The sequence below is a fragment of the Chelonia mydas genome, chromosome 10, assembly GCF_015237465.2.
Source record: "Chelonia mydas isolate rCheMyd1 chromosome 10, rCheMyd1.pri.v2, whole genome shotgun sequence".
In the NCBI taxonomy this organism is placed as follows: domain Eukaryota; kingdom Metazoa; phylum Chordata; order Testudines; family Cheloniidae; genus Chelonia; species Chelonia mydas.
This window is the reverse complement of record NC_051250.2, coordinates 37365839-37384685: the sequence shown is the minus strand read 5'-3', so window position 1 is coordinate 37384685 and position 18847 is coordinate 37365839. Positions and strand designations below refer to the sequence as shown.

The 18847-nt window shown below is 48.0% G+C and overlaps 1 protein-coding gene across 16 annotated transcripts in view; it reads right to left on the bottom strand.

The window, feature by feature from the left end:
- Positions 1 to 18847, bottom strand: part of TELO2 (telomere maintenance 2) — a 43190-nt gene that overhangs the window by 6175 nt on the left and 18168 nt on the right. For 13 of the 16 annotated variants that reach the window (XR_006284214.1, XR_006284215.1, XM_043523726.1 and 10 more), the window contains exons 12-19: positions 16743 to 16831; positions 7395 to 7486; positions 6317 to 6433; positions 5529 to 5600; positions 4679 to 4849; positions 3638 to 3729; positions 1367 to 1466; positions 808 to 872 (exon numbers count right to left, since the gene is read on the bottom strand). Coding sequence is in view for 13 of the 16 variants with exons in the window: in XM_043523726.1 (XP_043379661.1) it covers positions 808 to 872; positions 1367 to 1466; positions 3638 to 3729; positions 4679 to 4849; positions 5529 to 5600; positions 6317 to 6433; positions 7395 to 7486; positions 16743 to 16831 (798 nt within the window). In the remaining 3 variants the exon portion in view is untranslated. The other 3 variants (XR_006284216.1, XM_043523732.1, XM_043523733.1) reach the window with 3 other exon arrangements.

The window sequence follows — 18847 nt, the reverse complement described above, 5'->3', positions numbered from 1 at the left end:
AGGCTGCAGCTTCCCTCTCTTCCTTTCCCCTACACACCATGTTAGCTGCTCTTCTCCAGACAGTGTGTTTTACTGCAGTGCCCTCGATTTTCTCACAGATGGCTACTGCCAGCACAGCCAGACTCCTAGTGAGCACAGATTTAATCAGAGCTGGCAGACCTGGTCCCCTTGCTCAGCTCTATGCTGCCACCCAGCAGAGCTGGGGCCAGTCTCTTGCTCCCTGGACCAGAAGAGGCTGGAAGCCTGGGCTGGGGGTGAGCTGAAAGGTTACTAGATCTGCTCAATACCCTTCCAGCTGTGGAGGTTTAAATCCAAACCATTCAGTTACTCTGAGCTCCTGCAGAAAAAAGCACCTCGGAAATATCTTACATGGTGAAGCCAACTCAGGGATAACTCAAAAATGGGTCCAAAAGGTTTCTGCCATGCTTTCTACATGCACTGACTGCGCCTCTGGACAGAGAAGACATTCGAGAGGTTTCAGACCAAAAGATGAGTGAGGTGCCAGGACACAGGATTTGGCAATGAAAGTTCCACCTTAGCCAAAACTGTGATACAAGGGTTAAAGGAGAGCCCCAAGGACAGCCCCATCTCTTCTGCCCGCATGAGGCACTGCAGGCTTTGCTCTAATATGGAGCAGGGAGGGAAAGGGGGCAGAGGTGAGCTAAGAGAATGGTGCATTAAATCATCCATGTAACCTCAGTCAGGCAATACTCTCCACCTGAGATTGAAGAGTCCCAGTAAGAGCACCTGGCCCTCGAGCTGATCATCTTCCCATCACCAAAATAACCACAGAAACACGCAACTTACGAGTCTGTGTGGAAGCGCAGGGCCCAGACGAACTCCAGCAGTGACTTTCCCATGGCAGCAGCTGCCTGCAGGACAGGATTGAGGGGAACAGTGAATAGGTAGCTTCTCAACACTGACCCACAAGGGATATTGACTTGTCCACAGCTAGGACCACATGCAATGTGGAAAAAGTCACCCAGATGGGTCTCTGGGGAACCCAACGCCTCTTATAGCAGTCAGCACATACTGGGTTTTTTTCCTGCCTTCAGGCCCCTCTTGGGAAGCAGAAAGGAAACTAACTCAACCCCATTTTGCAGCTGGGGAAACAGGCAGTAAAGACACATGCCCAAGTACACGCAGGGAGCAGAATGCAGGATTCCTAGCTCCTAACCCTGTTCTCTGGCCAGCCCATCCCTCAGCATCTGCCAGCTGCTCACTGGTATGGCATCCCCCTACACACTGAGGTCATTCCCCAATGAGTGCAGCAGGCACCATGCTCCAATGCCACTTCAGAGGCCATCTCGGGGCTCACCCCCACTGCAGTCAGCAAGTGCTGCATTATGGGCCTCAACTTCCTTACCACAGCGTGGATGGCAAAGTACATCAGGATTGCCAGAGTGTGCACCAGCCTTCCCAGCACAAGGTGATCGTCTCCCAAAAGGTCAAAGGTCACCAGAGGCCTGCAATGCAAGACACACAGTTCCTTTGGGTTGGCAAGTTTTCTTATTGCCTTTTCAGACCTGCCAGAGCATGGCTTGGAAGGTCAGCAGGAAACACTGTGTCCAGCCGGTCACTGGCAATCAGTCCTAGAGACAGTGGCTACCAAAGTAAAATGGAGAATGCCTTCCGCCACATCTACTGGCTCCCATGCGCCTCCCAAAGTGTGCTCAGAACATCACTGCTCACTGTCTGGCCAGGGGCACTTCTGACTTGGCTTTCTGGTGAAGTCTGGCTGAACTAGGAAGAAATACATGCAAATGCCAAATGTTGTAAACAATCAGAACTGAGACTGCTTTAATGCTGTCTGTAACCTCAGGCAGGTTAGGACTATACCCAGGTCCTTAATTACCTTAGAGCATCCTTACCTGACTAACATTAAACTGCTGCCTAGATTTGGTCAACTATGAATCCAAGCACCTGGCAAGGTGGAGGAAGCAACAACATGGCAGTTATCCAGGGCCACAGACTGCAACTCCTTACAGTTGAGATGAAATAGCTTGTAGGAATGTTGCCTGATAATCATGTATAGCACCAAAACTTCAGTCATAAACGTCCTTCCATTACTGAACGAACTGTCTGGACTGTTAGTGTGTGTCAAAACCCCTTGTGGCCATTCAAAGGAACTACTGCTTAGCATCCTCCAAAAGCAAAGCATCACTCTCCATGCTCCACCTCTTTTCCAGATACAAAGCCCTGTCCATCAGATGCCTCGAGTAGGCTAGAGCCATCCAAATGCTTCTCGGGCATCCCCCATTGTACCTCCTGCCTATGCAGCCCAAATCCCTAGTTACTTCTGAAAACACCGGCCCTCGTCCCAATTCACTGCTGTATTATGGTCACTTTGGGAAGGGACGTAGCCTAGGAGTTTGAATCACAGAATATTAGGGTTGGAAGAGACCTCAGGAGGTCACCTAGTCCAATCCCCTGCTCAAAACAGGACCAACTAAATCACCACAGCCAGGGCTTTGTCAAGCCAGGCCTTAAAAACCTCTAAGGATGGATGTTGCCCCACCTCCCTAGGTAACCCATTCCAGGGCTTCATCACTTTCCTAGTGAAATAGTGTTTCCTAATATCCAACCTAGACCTCCGCCACTGCAACTTGAGACCACTGCTCCTTGTTCTGTCATCTGCCACCACTGAGAACAGCTGAGCTCCATCCTCTTTGGAACCCCCCTAAGGTAGTTGAACATTGCTATCAAATCCCCCCACCCCCTCTTCTGCAGACTAAATAACCCCAGTTCCCTCAGCCTCTCCTCGTAAGTCATGTGCCCCAGCCCCCTAATCATTTTCGTTGACCTCCGCTGGACTCTCTCCAATTTGTCCACATCCCTTCTGTAGTGGGGGGACCAAAACTGAACACAATACTCCAGGTGTGGCCTCACCAGCGCCGAATAGAGGGGAATAATCACTTCCCTTGATCTGCTGGCAATGCTCCTACTAATACAGCCCAATATGCTGTTAGCCTTCTTGGCAACAAAAGGGCACACTGCTGACTCATATCCAGCTTCTTGTTCACTGTAATTCCCAGGTCCTTTTCTGCAGAACTGCTGCTTAGCCAGTCGGTCCCCAGCCTGTAGCGGTGCATGGGATTCTCTCTTCCTTCCTAAGTGCAGGACTCTGCACTTGTCCTTGTTGAACCTCATCAGATTTCTTTTGGCCCAACCCTCCAATTTGTCTAGGTCGCTCTGGACCATATCCCTACCCTCCAGGGTATCTACCTCTCCCCCTCAGCTTAGCATCGTCTGCGAACTTGCTGAGGGTACAATTCATCCCATCATCCAGATCATTAATAAAGATGTTGAACAAAACCGGTCCCAGAACCAACCCCTGGGGCACTCTCCTTGATACCGGCTGCCAGCTAGACAGTTGAGCCCTACAATCTAGCCAGCTTTCTATCCATTTTCTAGTCCATTCATCCACTGAGCTGTGGACTGGTATGTGGCACTCCAGGAGTTTTATTCCTGACACTGGCACAAACTCCCTTGGGGGCCTTGAGAAAGTCACACCACCTCTCTGCGTCACAGTTCAGTCACTGACGACATTAACAGAGCAAGGTCAAGGTTCACCCTCACAGTCATGTGTTGCCATAGTCCCTTGGTAAGCCAGGACCCCAAGCACTCACCATCTCACCTGTCAAAGTTCTGAATCAGGGGGAAGAAGAAATGTCCAGCTAAAGAACTGAATTTGTTTGGGCCACAAGCCGGTTCCACTAGAGACTGACCCTGTCCAAAAGAGAAAAGAGGATTAGAGAGGAGAAACAGCCAGCCACAGTAAGTGTCTCTGAAAGGGTTACATGACCTCACTCCTCGGTGCTGTCAGACCTCGCTGCTGCAGAGAGGGGAAAGCACAGTAGTAGCATTTTTTAGCACTGAAGTGTCTTTTGTTCCTCGCAGTGTCCTGACATTGCCTCTGACTGGCATTTCCCAGCTGGGCCTACACTGGTTCAACACTGCATGCTTGAGTCAAATTCCCCAGAGTTGGCTTCCCCATTTCCAATTCCTCCTCATCCCCATCTCTGAGGAGTTCTACAGAGTCTTGGCCCAGTCCTGTGGTATGGGAGGTGGAAACTTGAGGGGAAGCAAAGCAACATGATAAGTGAAGCAAAGCACAAGATAAGTGAAGCTCAGAAGTGAGGCTTACCTCCCAGTACAGGAGGTAAAGGAGCTCTGGAAGTTAATCAACAACTTCTTTCCATGCAAGACAGAGGGAAGCTCTGGGGGTTAGAGATACAGAATAGAGGTGGTTGGCTCCCAGAACGGGACTGGAGGAAGGGGCTGAGAAATGAGTTGCAGAGCCACAGCCCCCTCACAACCTCTCACAGTAGGCAGAGGGCAGCTCTGTGGACTGGAAGCGCAGAATGGAGACTGGGAGCTCCCAATGTGAGACATGGAGTCCAAGGTATAGGCACAGTCTTCTCTCAACATGGGGCAGCAGTGGGGATGGGGGTGAGCGAGTGCTTCAAGGAGCTGGATACAGCCCCCTGCCAAGAAGGCACAGAAGACTGTGGAGTTTTTTTTTTTAAAACGAAGTTACCCAGCCTTTGATGATGATACACTGGTCCCTGGCCTGGATAGGACTGAGCCAATTCTTGGAGTTAGCCCCACTGCAGCTCTCTCTGCTTTGTGGTATGAGGTGTTCCTGTATTTCCACTGTTGAGCATCCTGGCCTCACCTTCGCCAAATGGCGTGTCTTGCTTTTGATCCTCTCATCCACAACCCTTCTCCAGTCCTGGGAGCTGTCACTGCCAGGGACGGCCTGGATGCATGGACTCTGGACACTCCAGGGCTTATTTTTCCCAGAGGCCTGGGGCTGAGAGAGTTCCTGAGCGGCCAAAGCAAGGACCTAGATAAATGGAAAGAGGTTCCATTAGAAGAGGATATTCCTTCTCCTTAACAAAGAGACTAAGAGCAACAGTCACCTGCACTGAGCTGGTGGGAGTAGGGCAGGAATGAAGAGAGGGGCAGGCACAAAAGAGCTCAAGTGAGGGTGGAAGGACTGACCCCACAAGTTTGAGGCAACTGAGTACCTCTGAGATGCCGCAGGGGATATTCAGCAGAGGAGCTTAGCTGTCCAGCCGGGAAAGCAGACAGCAGCTCCTTCTCTAGGTACAGTTAGTGAAGTGGGGTGTCAGCATGGGGAGGGTGCCCTGGTTAGGAAGTTAACCAGGCAGCAGACTGAAAAAGCACCAGGAAATTTTAGTACACTCCCTAAAAACCACTGACTGCTTCCAGACAAGTGGTCACCATCCTGGCCTCTGCTTTGCCATCTCTTCCCTCACCAGTTCCCATCACAATTGTACAGCACGTTAACCTCTGAGGGCAGGAAGTGACGAGCAGTAACTGATGTTAACGTAACAGCTTCCCCCAGGCTGCTCCTATTTTGCCCCATTGTCCTTTCAATCAGGAGTCAAGGGATTACCCCAGCTCTTCTTCCAGAGACAGCGGTCTCGTGCAACGGGGACCCATGGATGGGAAGGTGAAAGAAGGGGAGGAGCTAGAGAACAAAGAGAAGAGTCACTTACATCCAGAATGTCCATGCGCTGACAGAGACTGTAGTTCAAGGAATAGAACTGGGAGGACAGATACTGCGCTACCTGCAACAAGTCAGGGAACAACGAGCATGAACCAATAACTGGGGAAGAAACCTGCTCCCCCACAACTCCTCCCCGAGGGCTGGAGTTCTAGAGAGGAGAAATCCTAACTCCTGTTAGTAATAAACCAGGAAAATCCACAAATGGGGAGAGAAGAACCATCCGAGCAGGGGAAATTCAGGGACTCGCACTGCCACGCCCTCCCAAGAAGAAGCCAATACCAACCAACATGACTCTGCCATTCTACAGCACCTTCCACCCGGGGTCTCCAAGTGCTTTACAATCAGTAACTAATACAACCTTAGCACGTCTCAGAAGCAAAGACGTCTCCTTTCACAGATGCGGAAACTGAGGCACAGAGAGGCTATGTGACTTGCCCAAGGCTAGCTAATTTGCCCTGAGACACACACACACACACACACTTCATCACCACCTCTGGACACTTCCTATCAAGTCATTTCAATGGTCTAAACCTCTAGCCCAGAGTTTCCCTCTCAGCTACTAACCCTCAAACACATTGGCTCCAATCGTTCCAGTTCACAGCCCAGCTGGTGAGGAGGCAGGACAGCTCTTCACACAAACTCAGCCTGCTCCATAATGGGTCATCCAGCCTACCATCATGGAAACTGCTTCTGCCATGCCAGCAAGAGACACCAGCTGCAATTGCTCAAATCCTTAAGCCTGTGCCTATTACGAGGAAGGAGAAGCCAGAGACTCACTGGTACTGGATCTGTGATGGTGACAGCCACTAGGGCTCTCTGACGGAGCTCCACAAAGCCCTCAATGTAGGTCTTTTCCTCCAGGTGCAGCAGTACTTTAGCCAACTCCATGCTCACCTGCACAAAATACAAAAGCAGAGAGGCCACCTTCTGGGCTGCAAGCTCTTCCCGCCCCTGAGGGTTTACAAAGGAAGATGCAGATACAAACTTCATTTTGGCTGCCTCTGAGAGAGGATTGGACATGAAGAGGCAGGGCCTGAGTATTAGACACAGCAGAGGACATGACAAGCCAGGGTGCCACTGAGGTAGGACTGCTCAAAGAAATGACTAACCTCTTGGTTGATGTCCATGCCCCTTTAAAACATGGCTTTTGGAAGAACCTTAGTGGCAAGGAATGGAGAAGACACCTTAGTAAAACCTACAGTGCAGTAAGTGATCCCTCTAGTGGCCAGCCCACACAACAGGATAAGAACCTATAACTGCTACTGTTACATCTCTTGTCAGTTGGTAGAGGCGCATGCTTTTGGCACTGGAAGACCCAAGTTCAGTCCCTGCAGATGACCCATGGTGAAGAGCCACTGCATCAGCAACCCCTTGTCCCAATTTCTCTCTGCCCACCCAGGCTCTGCATCTTGACTAGTCTGCCCGAAACATCTCTTGATGAGGAGCCAGAGAGAGTGGAACACAATGGGTCTGAAGAAAGCATAAAAGACATTTTGTTGTCTTCTGATTTGCATTGCTGCACCAGCTGAGGCTTCAAAACTGCTCCACAGGCAGCTCTGCTCACGCTGGACAAAGTGTGCCGCTTCCAATATCCTCCTCAACCCTAAGCTCACTGGAAGGCTCTACCTGTCTCCTGGTCTCCATTCCCACTGCAAAAGGAGTCCAAAAGAGACAAAAAGAGCCAGCTGCCATGCTGCTGCCTTCACCATGGTCTGTCCCAACACCAGGACAAGTCAGCCTGGTCTGTCGCTCTTTATACGTTACCATCTTGCACTGCGTTATGCCTAGCTTCCTTCTGAGGCCAAGATGGCAACTCTCTGACTAAAGCCTGTTGGAACAGCCCATGTGGCCTTACCTCTCTTGTAGTAGCTGAATTCCTTCGAATCAGACTCTCCAAAACCTTCATTGTAGCTTCCCACTTGTCTACGTCTTCAGATCCAGTTAGGACTAAAGATAAACAAAAACCAACCACTTCAGCTCTGCTAACCAGCTGTGAGAACGTTTTTACTAGCAAGAATCCCAGAGATATTCCCTCCCTTCCTGCTCTTCAAGAGAACGTTACAACCAAGGCCAGATGTAGAAATTCAGCATATGGTGTAAGAATCTGGATAGACAGGGAGATAGAGCAGAGGAAACTCAGGGGCATAAGAACTAACTGGTCTCTTCCTTCAGGAAGAAAACACCAACTCAGCAGAAAGGTCAGACACTAGGAACTAAGCTGAGGTTACTTAGGCCTGGTCTACACTACAACGTTAGGTCGACGTAAGCTGCCTTGCATAAGCCTAGTTGTGCACGTGTCTATGCTTAAATTTGTCTCCCACCGACATAAGCTCTCCATTATGCCGATGTAGTCACTCCACCTCTCCAAGTGGCATGGAGCCCTGGTCGATGTACTGAGGTCGACACAGCGTGAATGTAGACACCTATGATGTCCTCCAGCTGTTGTCCCAGAATATCCAACAGTGACCACTCCAGTCACAATTGTGAACTCCACTGCCCTAGGGGTCACGGAGTCCAGAAGTCCCATCACCCTTTAAAATCCCTGCAAACTTTTGAAATGCCTTTTCCTGACTGTCCAACTTGGGGAGCACACCTAGCAGTTCTCCACTGTTGAGTGCAACTGCCTGGCTGACCATGCTGGTTATATGTTGCAGACGCATGATGGCCTGGAGTCGATCTCCTGGGCCTGTGGAGAAAAGAGGCTACACAATCACAGCTATGGACCAGCCACAGAAACATGGACATCTACGAACACATCGCGCTGGGGTTGCAGGAAAAGGGGTATGCCAGCGATCAGCAGCAGCACTGCGTGAAAGTGAAGGAACTGCAGCAGGCATATCAGAAACTCTGGGAGGCCAACAGTCAATCTGGTACTGAGCCGCAGACCTGACGCTTTTGCAAACAGCTGCATGACATACTTGGTGAAGACCCCACTGACATCCCGCACAGCACCGGGGATACCTCGGAGAAGACTGAGTCACAGGCCGCTGCGTGAAAGGAGGAGGAGGATCATAGCACTGTAGGACTGGAAGGGACATTGAGAGGATGGGGACATGCAACGGGGGTGGTCCAGCTATGGTGAAAGTCAGGATCTGTTTGAGACTCCACTGCAATCCAGTCAGTCCCAGCAATCAAACATACGCAATCAAACATACGCAAGCCCGAAGCCGGGAAAGAAACCTCAAGTAAGCATGTAAATTAATTTCCCATTACAATGATGGCACCCCCAACTTAGCAGGACACGGCTGTAACATTCCCCAGGGTGAACCTGAACTGTTGTGTCCTCTTAGCTCTCTAGCCTGGGATGCCTTTTACATTGCTTTGCTAGTAAACAGCAAACTCCTACAGGCTCCATTCATTCACAGCTCACCAGCATGCAAAAGTCACTCCCAGCTGAATACATAAATGATACGCCTTGCCATCCACGAATAGATATAGGGCAACACCCACATATCCCTCAATCCCAGCCTTGCCCCACAGAAATGTACATCTTGTACTGTTCAGCAGCCCACTGGAGGGTACAAGCTCATAAATTAGTCCATCATTTCCAACAAAGGGTAATGAACATGCACCAGTCGTGCTGACCTGAGCCGAGATTTCCCGAACACTTTAATCACACACACTGGTTTAGATAAAACCGTAAAACAAGTTCATTAACTTGAGAAAGATAGATTACGTGATTTACAAGTGATAAGGCATAAAAGTCAGAATTGGTTAAAAAAGAAATAAAAAGATAAACATGCAAGCTAATTCCTAAACTAATGCAAGCTAATTCCCAAGGCTAGTAAGTTTAAAAGCAAAAAGATTTCTCTCACCAAAAAGTTTTCAACAGTCTGTACTGGCAGAAAACTTCCAGGCCAGTACCACTCCCCCCAGTTCAATGATGAAAGACAAAAGGACAAGCGGGGGGTGGAGGGGAAGAGAGGTACCTAGAGGCATTTTTCTCCCTTATAAATCTGACACTTTATACTGGAAAAGTCTTTGCTGGGTTATGGGGTCAGGCAGTTCTATGGCATAAGTGAGCTGCCACTTATCTTTCAGGTGAATTGTAAATTTCGTATTTCCAACTCCCCTACTGGTGAATCTGTGATTAAGCATCAGAGGGGCCGCCATGTTAGTCTGTTTCCACAAAAACAACGAGGAGTCCGGTGGCACCTTAAAGACTAACAGATTTATTTGGGCATAAGCTTTCGTGGGTAAAAAACCCACTTCTTCAGACGCATGGAGTGAAAATTACAGATGCAGACATAAATATACTGACAAATGAAGAGAAGGGAGTTACCTTACAAGTGCAGAACCAATGTTGACAAGGCCAGTTCAGTCACTGTGGATGTGGTCCAACTCCCAATAATTGATGAGGAGGTGTCAATACCAAGAGAGGGAAAATTACTTTTGTAGTGAGCCAGCCACTCCCAGTCCCTATTCAAGCCCAAATTAATGGTGTTTACATTTCATTTGCAAATGTAGCTCTGAAGTTTCTCTTTGAAGTCTGTTTTTGAAGTTTTTTTGTTGAAAGATGGCTACTTTTAAATCTGTTATTGACTGTCCAGGGAGATGTAGGAGTTTAGATACTTTACTGTCCTTTTCCCTCTGTAGAGAAGTAAAATGTGTGTTGTAAATGGCTTGTCTCGTTTTTGTAAAGTCCAGCCACATGGAAGTTTGTGTGGAAGGTTGGTTTTGTATGAGAGTCTCCAGTTTTGAGAGCTCATTCTCGATCTTCTCCTGTTTGCTGTACAGGATGCTGATCAGGTGGTTCCTCAGTTTCTTTGAGAGCATGTGGCACAATCTCTCACCATAATCAGTGTAGTATGTCGACTGCAATGGATTTTTTTACCTTCAGTCCATTTGGTATGCTATGCACAGGCTGAAATTGTGAACAAGCATCACTTGGCCCATAACCTCAGCCATACAGAACGCAACGCTGTCCACAGCCTCAGAAACAACTCTGACATTATAATCAAAGGGGCTTACAAAGGAGGTGCTGTAGACATCATGAACAGGTCGGATTATGGATAGGAGGCTGCCAGGCAACTCTCCACCACCACATTTTACAGGCCACTATCCTCCGATCCCACTGAGTACCACCAAAAGAAACTACACCATCTGCTCAAGAAACTCCCTGCTATAGCACAGGAACAAATCTACAGAGACACACCCCTAGAGCCCTAACCAGGGGTATTCTATCTGCTACCAAAGATCCAGGAACCTGGAAACCCCGGACGCCCCATCATCTCAGGCATTGGCACTCTTGTAGCAGGATTATCTAGCTATTTGGACTCTCTCCTCAGACCCTATGCTAACAGCACTCCTAGCTATCTTCGAGACACCACCGACTTCCTGAGGAAACTACAATGCATTGGTGATCTTCCCGAAAACACCATCCTGGCCACCATGGATGTAGAAGCTCTTTACACCAATATTCCACATGAGGATGGACTTCAAGCTGTCAGGAACAGTATCCCTGATGAGGCCACTGCACACCTGGTGGCTGAGCTTTGTGACTTTGTCCTCACCCACAACCATTTCAGATTTGGGGACAACTTATACCTTCGAGTCAGTGACACTGCTATGGGTACCCGCATGGCACCATAATATGCCAACATTTTTATGGCTGACTTAGAACAACTCTTCCTCAGCTCTCTTCCCCTAATGTCCCAAATCTGCTTGTACTACACAGATGACATCTTCATCATATGGACCCACGGGAAGGAGGCCCTTAAAGAATTCCACCTGGATTTCAACAATTTCCACCCCACCATCAACCTCAGCCTGGACAGTCCACACACGAGATACACTTCCTGGACACTACAGTGCAAATGAGTGATGGTCACATAAATACCACCCTATACCGGAAACCTACTGTGATAAATGGAGGGGGGAGGGGTAGCTTCCTTTTATGGACACCCAGCCAGCCAGTTAGCTATAAAGTCCCTCTTGGTGGCTGTTCTCTGCTTGCTTTACCTGTAAAGGATTAACAAAGTTCCCCAGGTAAAGGAAAAGGAGTGGGCACCTGACCAAAAGAACCAATGGGAGGGCAAGAACTTTTTAAAATGGGGGGGGGACTTCCCTTTGTTTTGTGTCTCTCCAGGAGAGAGGGGAAGATAGAGCAACAGGAATGCTGTGTAAGCCTTGAACCTGAGGGAATTGGGGATGTTTAGTCTATGGAAGAGAAGAATGAGGGGGGATTTGATAGCTGCTTTCAACTACCTGAAAGGGGGTTCCAAAGAGGAGGGATCTAGACTGTTCTCAGTGGTAGCAGATGACAGAACAAGGAGTAATGGTCTCAAGTTGCAGTGGGGGAGGTTTAGGTTGGGTATTAGGAAAAACTTTTTCACTAGGAGGGTGGTGAAACACTGGAATGCGTTACCTAGGGAGGTGGTAGAATCTCCTTCCTTAGAAGTTTTTAAGGTCAGGCTTGACAAAGCCCTGTCTGGGATGATTTAATTGGATCGGTCCTGCTTTGAGCAAGGGGTTGGACTAGATGACCTCCTGAGGTCCCTTCCAACCCTGATATTCTATGATTCTATGAACCAGGTATAAAAATTCATCCACCATACCTAGAAGAACTAATTTGGATAGGGAATGTTTAGACAGACACTATCAGGTTTATTTCTTATTTTGGCTTGTGGATCTCCTTTGTGCTAACCCCAGATGCTTTTGTTTGCTTGTAACCTTTAAGCTGAACCCCCAAGAAAGCTATTTTGGGTGCCTAATTTTTGTAATTGTTGCTTTTAAGATCTAGCAAAAAGCCTAAGTTCCAGATGTATTTTTTCCCTTTTTGTTTTTAATAAAGTTTATCTTTTTTAAGAACAGGATTGGATTTTTGGTGTCCTAAGAGGTTTGTGCATGTTTTTGATCAGCTGATAGCCACAGCTAATTTCCTTTGTTTTTTTTCTCAGCTATTCCCCGGAGGGGAGGTGAAAGGGTTTGAGGGTACCCCACAGGGAGGTATTCCCAAGTGCTCCTTCCTGGGTTCAAAGGGGTTTTTTTGCATTTAGGTGGTGGCAGAGTTTACCAAGCCAAGCTCAGAGAGAAGCTGTAACCTTAGGAGTTTAATACAAACCTTAAGTGGCAAGTATTAATTTTTTAAATCCTTGCAGGCCCCCACTTCCTGCACTCGAGGTGCTGGAGTGGGGATTCAGCCTTGACACCTACTGACCACTATACTTACCTACATGCCTCCAGCTTCCATCCAGGACACATCACACGATCTATGGTCTACAGCCAAGCCCTAGTTTACAACCGAATTTGCTCCAACCCCTCCGACAGAGACAAACACCTACAATATCTTTATCAAGCATTCTTAAAACTACAATACCCACCTGGGGAAGTGAGGAAACAGACTGACAGAGCGAGACAGGTATCCAGAAGTCACCTACTACAGGACAGGCCCAAAAAGGAAAACAAAAGAACACCACTGGCCATCACGTACAGCCCCCAGCTAAAACCTCTCCAGAACATCATCAACGATCTACAACCTATCCTGGAAAACGATCCCTCACTCTCACAGACCTTGGGAGGCAGGCCAGTCCTCGCTTACAGACAGCCCCCAACCTCAAGCAAATACTCACCAGCAACTACACACCACACCATAGAAACACTAACCCAGGAACCAATCCCTATAACAAACCCCGTTGCCTACTTTGTCCCCATATCTACTCTAACACCACCATCAGAGGACCCAACCACATGAGCCACACCATCAGGGGCTCATTCACCTGCACATCTACTAATGTGATATGTGCCATCACGTGCCAGCAATGCCCCCCTGCCATGTACATTGACCAAACCAGACAGTCCCTACGTAAAAGAATAAATGGACACAAATCAGACATCAGGAATGGTAACATATAAAAGCCAGTAGGAGAACACTTCAATCTCCCTGGACATTCAGTAACAGATTTAAAAGTAGCCATTCTTTAACAAAAAAAAACCTTCAGAAACAGACGTCAAAGAGAAACTGCAGTGCTACAATTCATTTGCAAATTTAACACCATTAATTTGGGCTTGAATAGGGACTGGGAGTGGCTGACTCACTACAAAAGCAATTTTCCTTCTCTTGGTATTGACACCTCCTCATCAATTATTGGGAGTTGGATCACATCCACCGTGACTGAACTGGCCTTGTCAACGCTGGTTCTGCACTTGTAAGGTAACTCCCTTCTCTTCATTTGTCAGTATATTTATGTCTGCATCTGTAATTTTCACTCCATACATCTGAAGCTTATGCCCAAATGTTAGTCTTTACTGTCTTTAAGGTGCCACCTGACTCCTTGTTGTTTTTGTGATTAAGCAGTAATGGCTCTTTAGCACCTTGCTGGAGTGCAAGTGTGTCTTTGTCTCTGAAAGATGAGTTTGAGATTACTGTAACATGTTACAATGTTAGAAAAGCAAAGGTCTCATACCTTTATATGCAAAATTGCTACACATTTTACCAGGATAATAATATTCAGTAGATTATGAGTTTTTAAATGATACCTCACAAGGCATACTTTGTACAAAATATATCATAATCATATTAAAGTGGTGAACATGGGGTACAGGGTGTCGCAACTTTTCACTAAATTTACTCGTACTAGAAGAGGTAGTGGTACAGCAAAGAGAGGTTGAGCTGTTACCTGCTTGCCATTTCCCTGTAGTGTTAGGTGGGGGCACAGGCATGCAGAGCAGTTTATGTGCACAGGGATGTCCCTGGAATCCTCCCAAGAGATCTCAGTGAAATTTCCATGGAGGTTCTTTGCAATCCTCTGCCGAAAATTTTTAGCAAGGGCTGCCTTATTTCTTCCTCTACAGTGGGACACTTTCCCATGCCAGTCAGTGATCACTGCAGCAGGCACCATTGCAATAAACAGGCTAGCAGCATGAGAGCCCTGGTGGCTCCAGGACACCAGAGGCAGCTGTGCTCTCTGTGCCTGTGTTTCCCCAGGAGTGACAGATCTGCTAAAATCACCCGTCTGTGAAAAATGGTGCCTGTTGTGACACTTCACCCCATATTATTCATAGGGATATTATTATTATATGATTATGGCATAATTATGATGCATTTTATACAAGATGGGACATGTAAGGGGACATTGGAAAAGTTATTGTTAGGATATAGATATTCAGGCCTGTCTGTAAAGACCTATACTCTAAGAATTTAGGTGTATTCTTATCACTTGGCTAGTTCTAGAGGTATAAAAGAGAGAATCAAAATCACTGTCTGCTGGTGTAAGGGCCGTCTCTTACTGTGACAGTTTGAGGCCCTGTGCTTAGGCTAAGGCCTTTGGCTAAGCAGCAGAGGCAGCCATAAGCCAGGAAGCGAACAGTCACATCCTCACATTCCAAACTAGCCACATTGAAAGAAGGTGCTATTGGGCTGTTAGGAATACAATCCTGTCCTGAATACAATCCTGTCCTGATAATTCCTATCACCTCCAAAGAAAGGGAAGTGCCTAGAAAATGTAAAAGGAAACTTAGTTTGATAGCATCCTGTCTGGCAAGAACTCACTTATCAATAGCTGGGATGTGAAATCCTCACTTCTGTATTGTTTTGTCATTAGAGTTCCCACTTTGCTATTGTTTGTCTGTATAATCTCTGTCTGGTTCTGTGATTGTTCCTGTCTGCTGTATAATTAATTTTGCTGGGTGTAAACTAATTAAGGTGGTGGGATATAATTGGTTACATAATCATGTTACAATATGTTAGGATTGGTTAGTTAAATTTCAGGAAAAGGATTGGTTAAGGTATAGCTAAGCAGAACTCAAGTTTTACTATATAATCTGTAGTCAATGAGGAAGTGAGGGGGCCTTGGTGGGAGGGGGTGGGCGTGGGAGAGATGGGAATGGGGGTGGAGAAATTGGAATCATGTTTTGCTAAAGGGGGAAATGGGAACAGGGAATGGGAGTGGGGAAACTGGAATCCTGTTTTGCTAAGGGCAGGAATGGGAACAGGGACACAGGTGTAAGGCTCTGTGGTGTCAGAGCTGGGAAGGAGGATACTAAGGAAGGAAACTGGAATCATGCTTGCTGGAAGTTCACCCCAATAAACATCGAATTGTTTGCACCTTTGGACTTTGGGTATTGTTGCTCTCTGTTCATGCGAGAAGGACCAGGGAAGTGAGTGGGTGAAGGAATAAGCCCCCTAACAGTTATGATTTGCTGAATATGTTTATCCTATTTGTGTGCATGTACCATTTTTGTATCTGGACTTATGAATAGTGACTATGTATCTGTATTTCACATATAGTCAAACCGGGGTGACACCCACTAGGCAAGATGCTTGTCTAAATAGCTGGTTGTGAAAGGCCCATTAAGTGTAATGGCCCATTAGGGAAAACAACAGGCCTCAGAAGAAGCTTATCATAGAATATCAGGGTTGGAAGGGACCTCAGGAGGTCGTCTAGTCCAACCCCCTGCTCAAAGCAGGACCAATCCCCAATTTTTGCCCCAGATCCTAAATGGCCTCCTCAAGGATTGAACTCACAACCCTGGGTTTAGTAGGCCAATGCTCAAACCACTGAGTTATCCCCTCCCCAGCTCCCCCCCCCGAGCTATCCCTCCCCCACACCTTGTGAGCCTTCCTGTGGCCAGCCTGTGAGTAATGGCTGCTATGACTCTGCAAGGGCATGTGACCAGCCCACATGACGCTGATATGGGTTTCTCCCAAGCAGCGCAGACAATCTGCATGCAGGTCACTCCTTGGCACGCAGCACCTACAAGAGCCGCACGACTTAAAGTCTGGGGCGCAGGGCATGCCCTGGCCCAGGCTCAATGACCAACTAAACTAACTGAATTAGCTAACTAATTACATGTACTACTGAACAAACCAAGAGTTCTGGTGACGAGCTGCAGCAAAACTGGAGCTGAGCAATTCCGACGCACCTTCACTGGCGGCAAGAAGGAACTGAGAGTGGGGGAAGCGCAGCCCCCCTCATACCACACCAGGCAGGTGCCGCGGGGGGCCCTCCCCCGTACGGGTACTGCTAGGGGAAAAACTTCCGGCACCAGTGCACATGAGGAGCACGCACACCTATTGTAGAATACACATGAGCAATCACTCGAAGAAGAACTAACAATTCAAACCTGGAACACCAATTTCCAACGTACCACAACTTTGAGTCAACTCACAAAAACTAGCCTGTACCAGGACCCACCCCAGAACAGAGTAAGAGATGAGCATTTCCAAGTGAAGATTCAATAGACTCTACCCAGAATCTCCTACCTTCAATACAGTCTCGGATATAGACAGGAGCTTTCATCTTCTTCAGCTCTTTATCCTCGGACATGTCATGAGGGATGAGGTCATCATCGCTGTGAAAGAAGTGTAGGCATGAATTAGTTCATGTGGATTCGACCATGTCACCTTCTCCTCCTTCATGCTAAACAGACAGGACACATTCTCCTCCCTCCTCACCTTTCCATCCTTACACCAAACAGAGTTTGCTCGAAACCCCAACCTACAAGGATCCAGCGGAAGCATTGGTGACCAAGTGTTGAGGACGGTGAGATGGATAGAGCTCTGCAAATCCGTGAATATCCATGGACCATTTCTGCAGATAGTGGAGCGGATGCGGATACAACCGCGCAGGGCTCTAAAGATCTGCTACTCCTTAACTGCTGTGCTGATGGGCAGGGAGGCATGTAAAATAGGTAAACCCTTTCCTGCACTTCCCTAAACACATCAACCAGTGGAGCTCAGCTGCTAATGCAAAGCAGAAACAATGTTACTGTAACAAGGGAGAAACTGGTCAGGAAGAAGCCCTGCCTCTGTCACCAGTGGCGCGCGGCCTGCGTTGTCCAGCTCGGGCAGCCCAGTGGCAGCCAGTGGCTGGACAGCAGGCTGGAGTCAGGGCTGACCAGCACCCATTTGTGATGCCGTTTCCCATACAGCGGCTCTGGCCCCACAGGGAAGGCCAGCATCCCCACCGTGGCCTGGCCCGGCAGCACTGACTGTGCTCTCGGCCCACCGGCTCCTGGGCAGCAGGGCCCTCCCCCGGCCATGGGGATTGGAGCGAGCAAGCGGGGCCCCAGCACCCCACCCCTCCGTTGCTGCTTCCGGGTGCTGTCGTTCGTGAGCCCGGGAGCAGCATGCGATGTGACACCCCTTCCCCACCAACCCCCTGCACCGCCCCTTCTCCTCGAGACCCAGCCCCCATGCCACCCCTTATCCCCAGTCCCTGCCCTCACACTGCCTCTTCCCTGCAAGACCCCGTTCCTCCACTTGCTCATCTCTGGCTCCCTCCCTGCCGCCCCTCCCTAGCCCTTGTGAGACAGCTTGCTGTTGTGGGTACGGATTGCGGATAGAGGTAGAATCCTGCTAGCGGATCGCAGGTTGATCCTGGCAGATGCAGATCCACATTTTTGTATCGTATCATAGAATCATAGTCACATGGTCTGTCTAGCCCAGTATCCTGTCTTCTGACAGTGGCCAATGCCAGATGCTTCAGAGAGAATGAATATGGGAAGATTCTATATGCAGCATGACCCCTGAGTCTTTGGTAAGTCACTCCCCTAAATTGTGCCTCAGTTTCCCCCATTTATATTCACTGACATCAGACAAGTGTTTGGGAGGTTTAATTTGTTTAATATTTGTAGTGTGCTTTCAAATCGCCCTATTTCCCTTGCTCTCAAACCAGCTGCCCTCAGTGATGGAGATCAGCACTATGCTCATCAGGTTCAGGGGAATATTTGGTCATTGAAAAAACCTTTTTAAACACCCTTGTGAAGCCTTTTCAGGGAAGGCTTTGATAATTGGAAGCCCCACCAATGAGCTAGGCTTTAACACTCTTGCGCTACAGGCAGCAGAGATAGTTACAGGACAAGGCTAAGGAGCATGAAGTCACTGTGAAACTTAGTTCCTCTTCAGTGCCCACAATTTAACAGCACCCTCCTCTTAGAGCAGTTCATGGACTCTCCTCACTCAGAATGGAGCCAATTCCATGCCAGTTACAACACCTCACTATTTTCCCTCTATTTTCTTAGTGAAAGAAAATGAAGGTGTACACTTTAGAGGAGACTTGAACAGAGTCTGTGAAGACAGCTTACCAAGCATATGCACCCTGATTCGGGGGGGGGGCTGTCAGAACAATTTTATCCACTAAGATTCTAGGCTCCCATTCAGCTCCACAGCTTATTATGAGATGGCCAAAATAATAAATATACAGGACCAATATAGTGTTAGGATATAGATATCCAGGCCTGTCTGTAAAGGCCTATACTCTAAGAATTTTGGTGTATTCTTATCACTTGGCTAGTTATAGAGGTATAAAAGAGAGAATCAAAATCACTGTCTGCCGGTGTAAGGGCCTTCTCTTACTGTGACAGTCT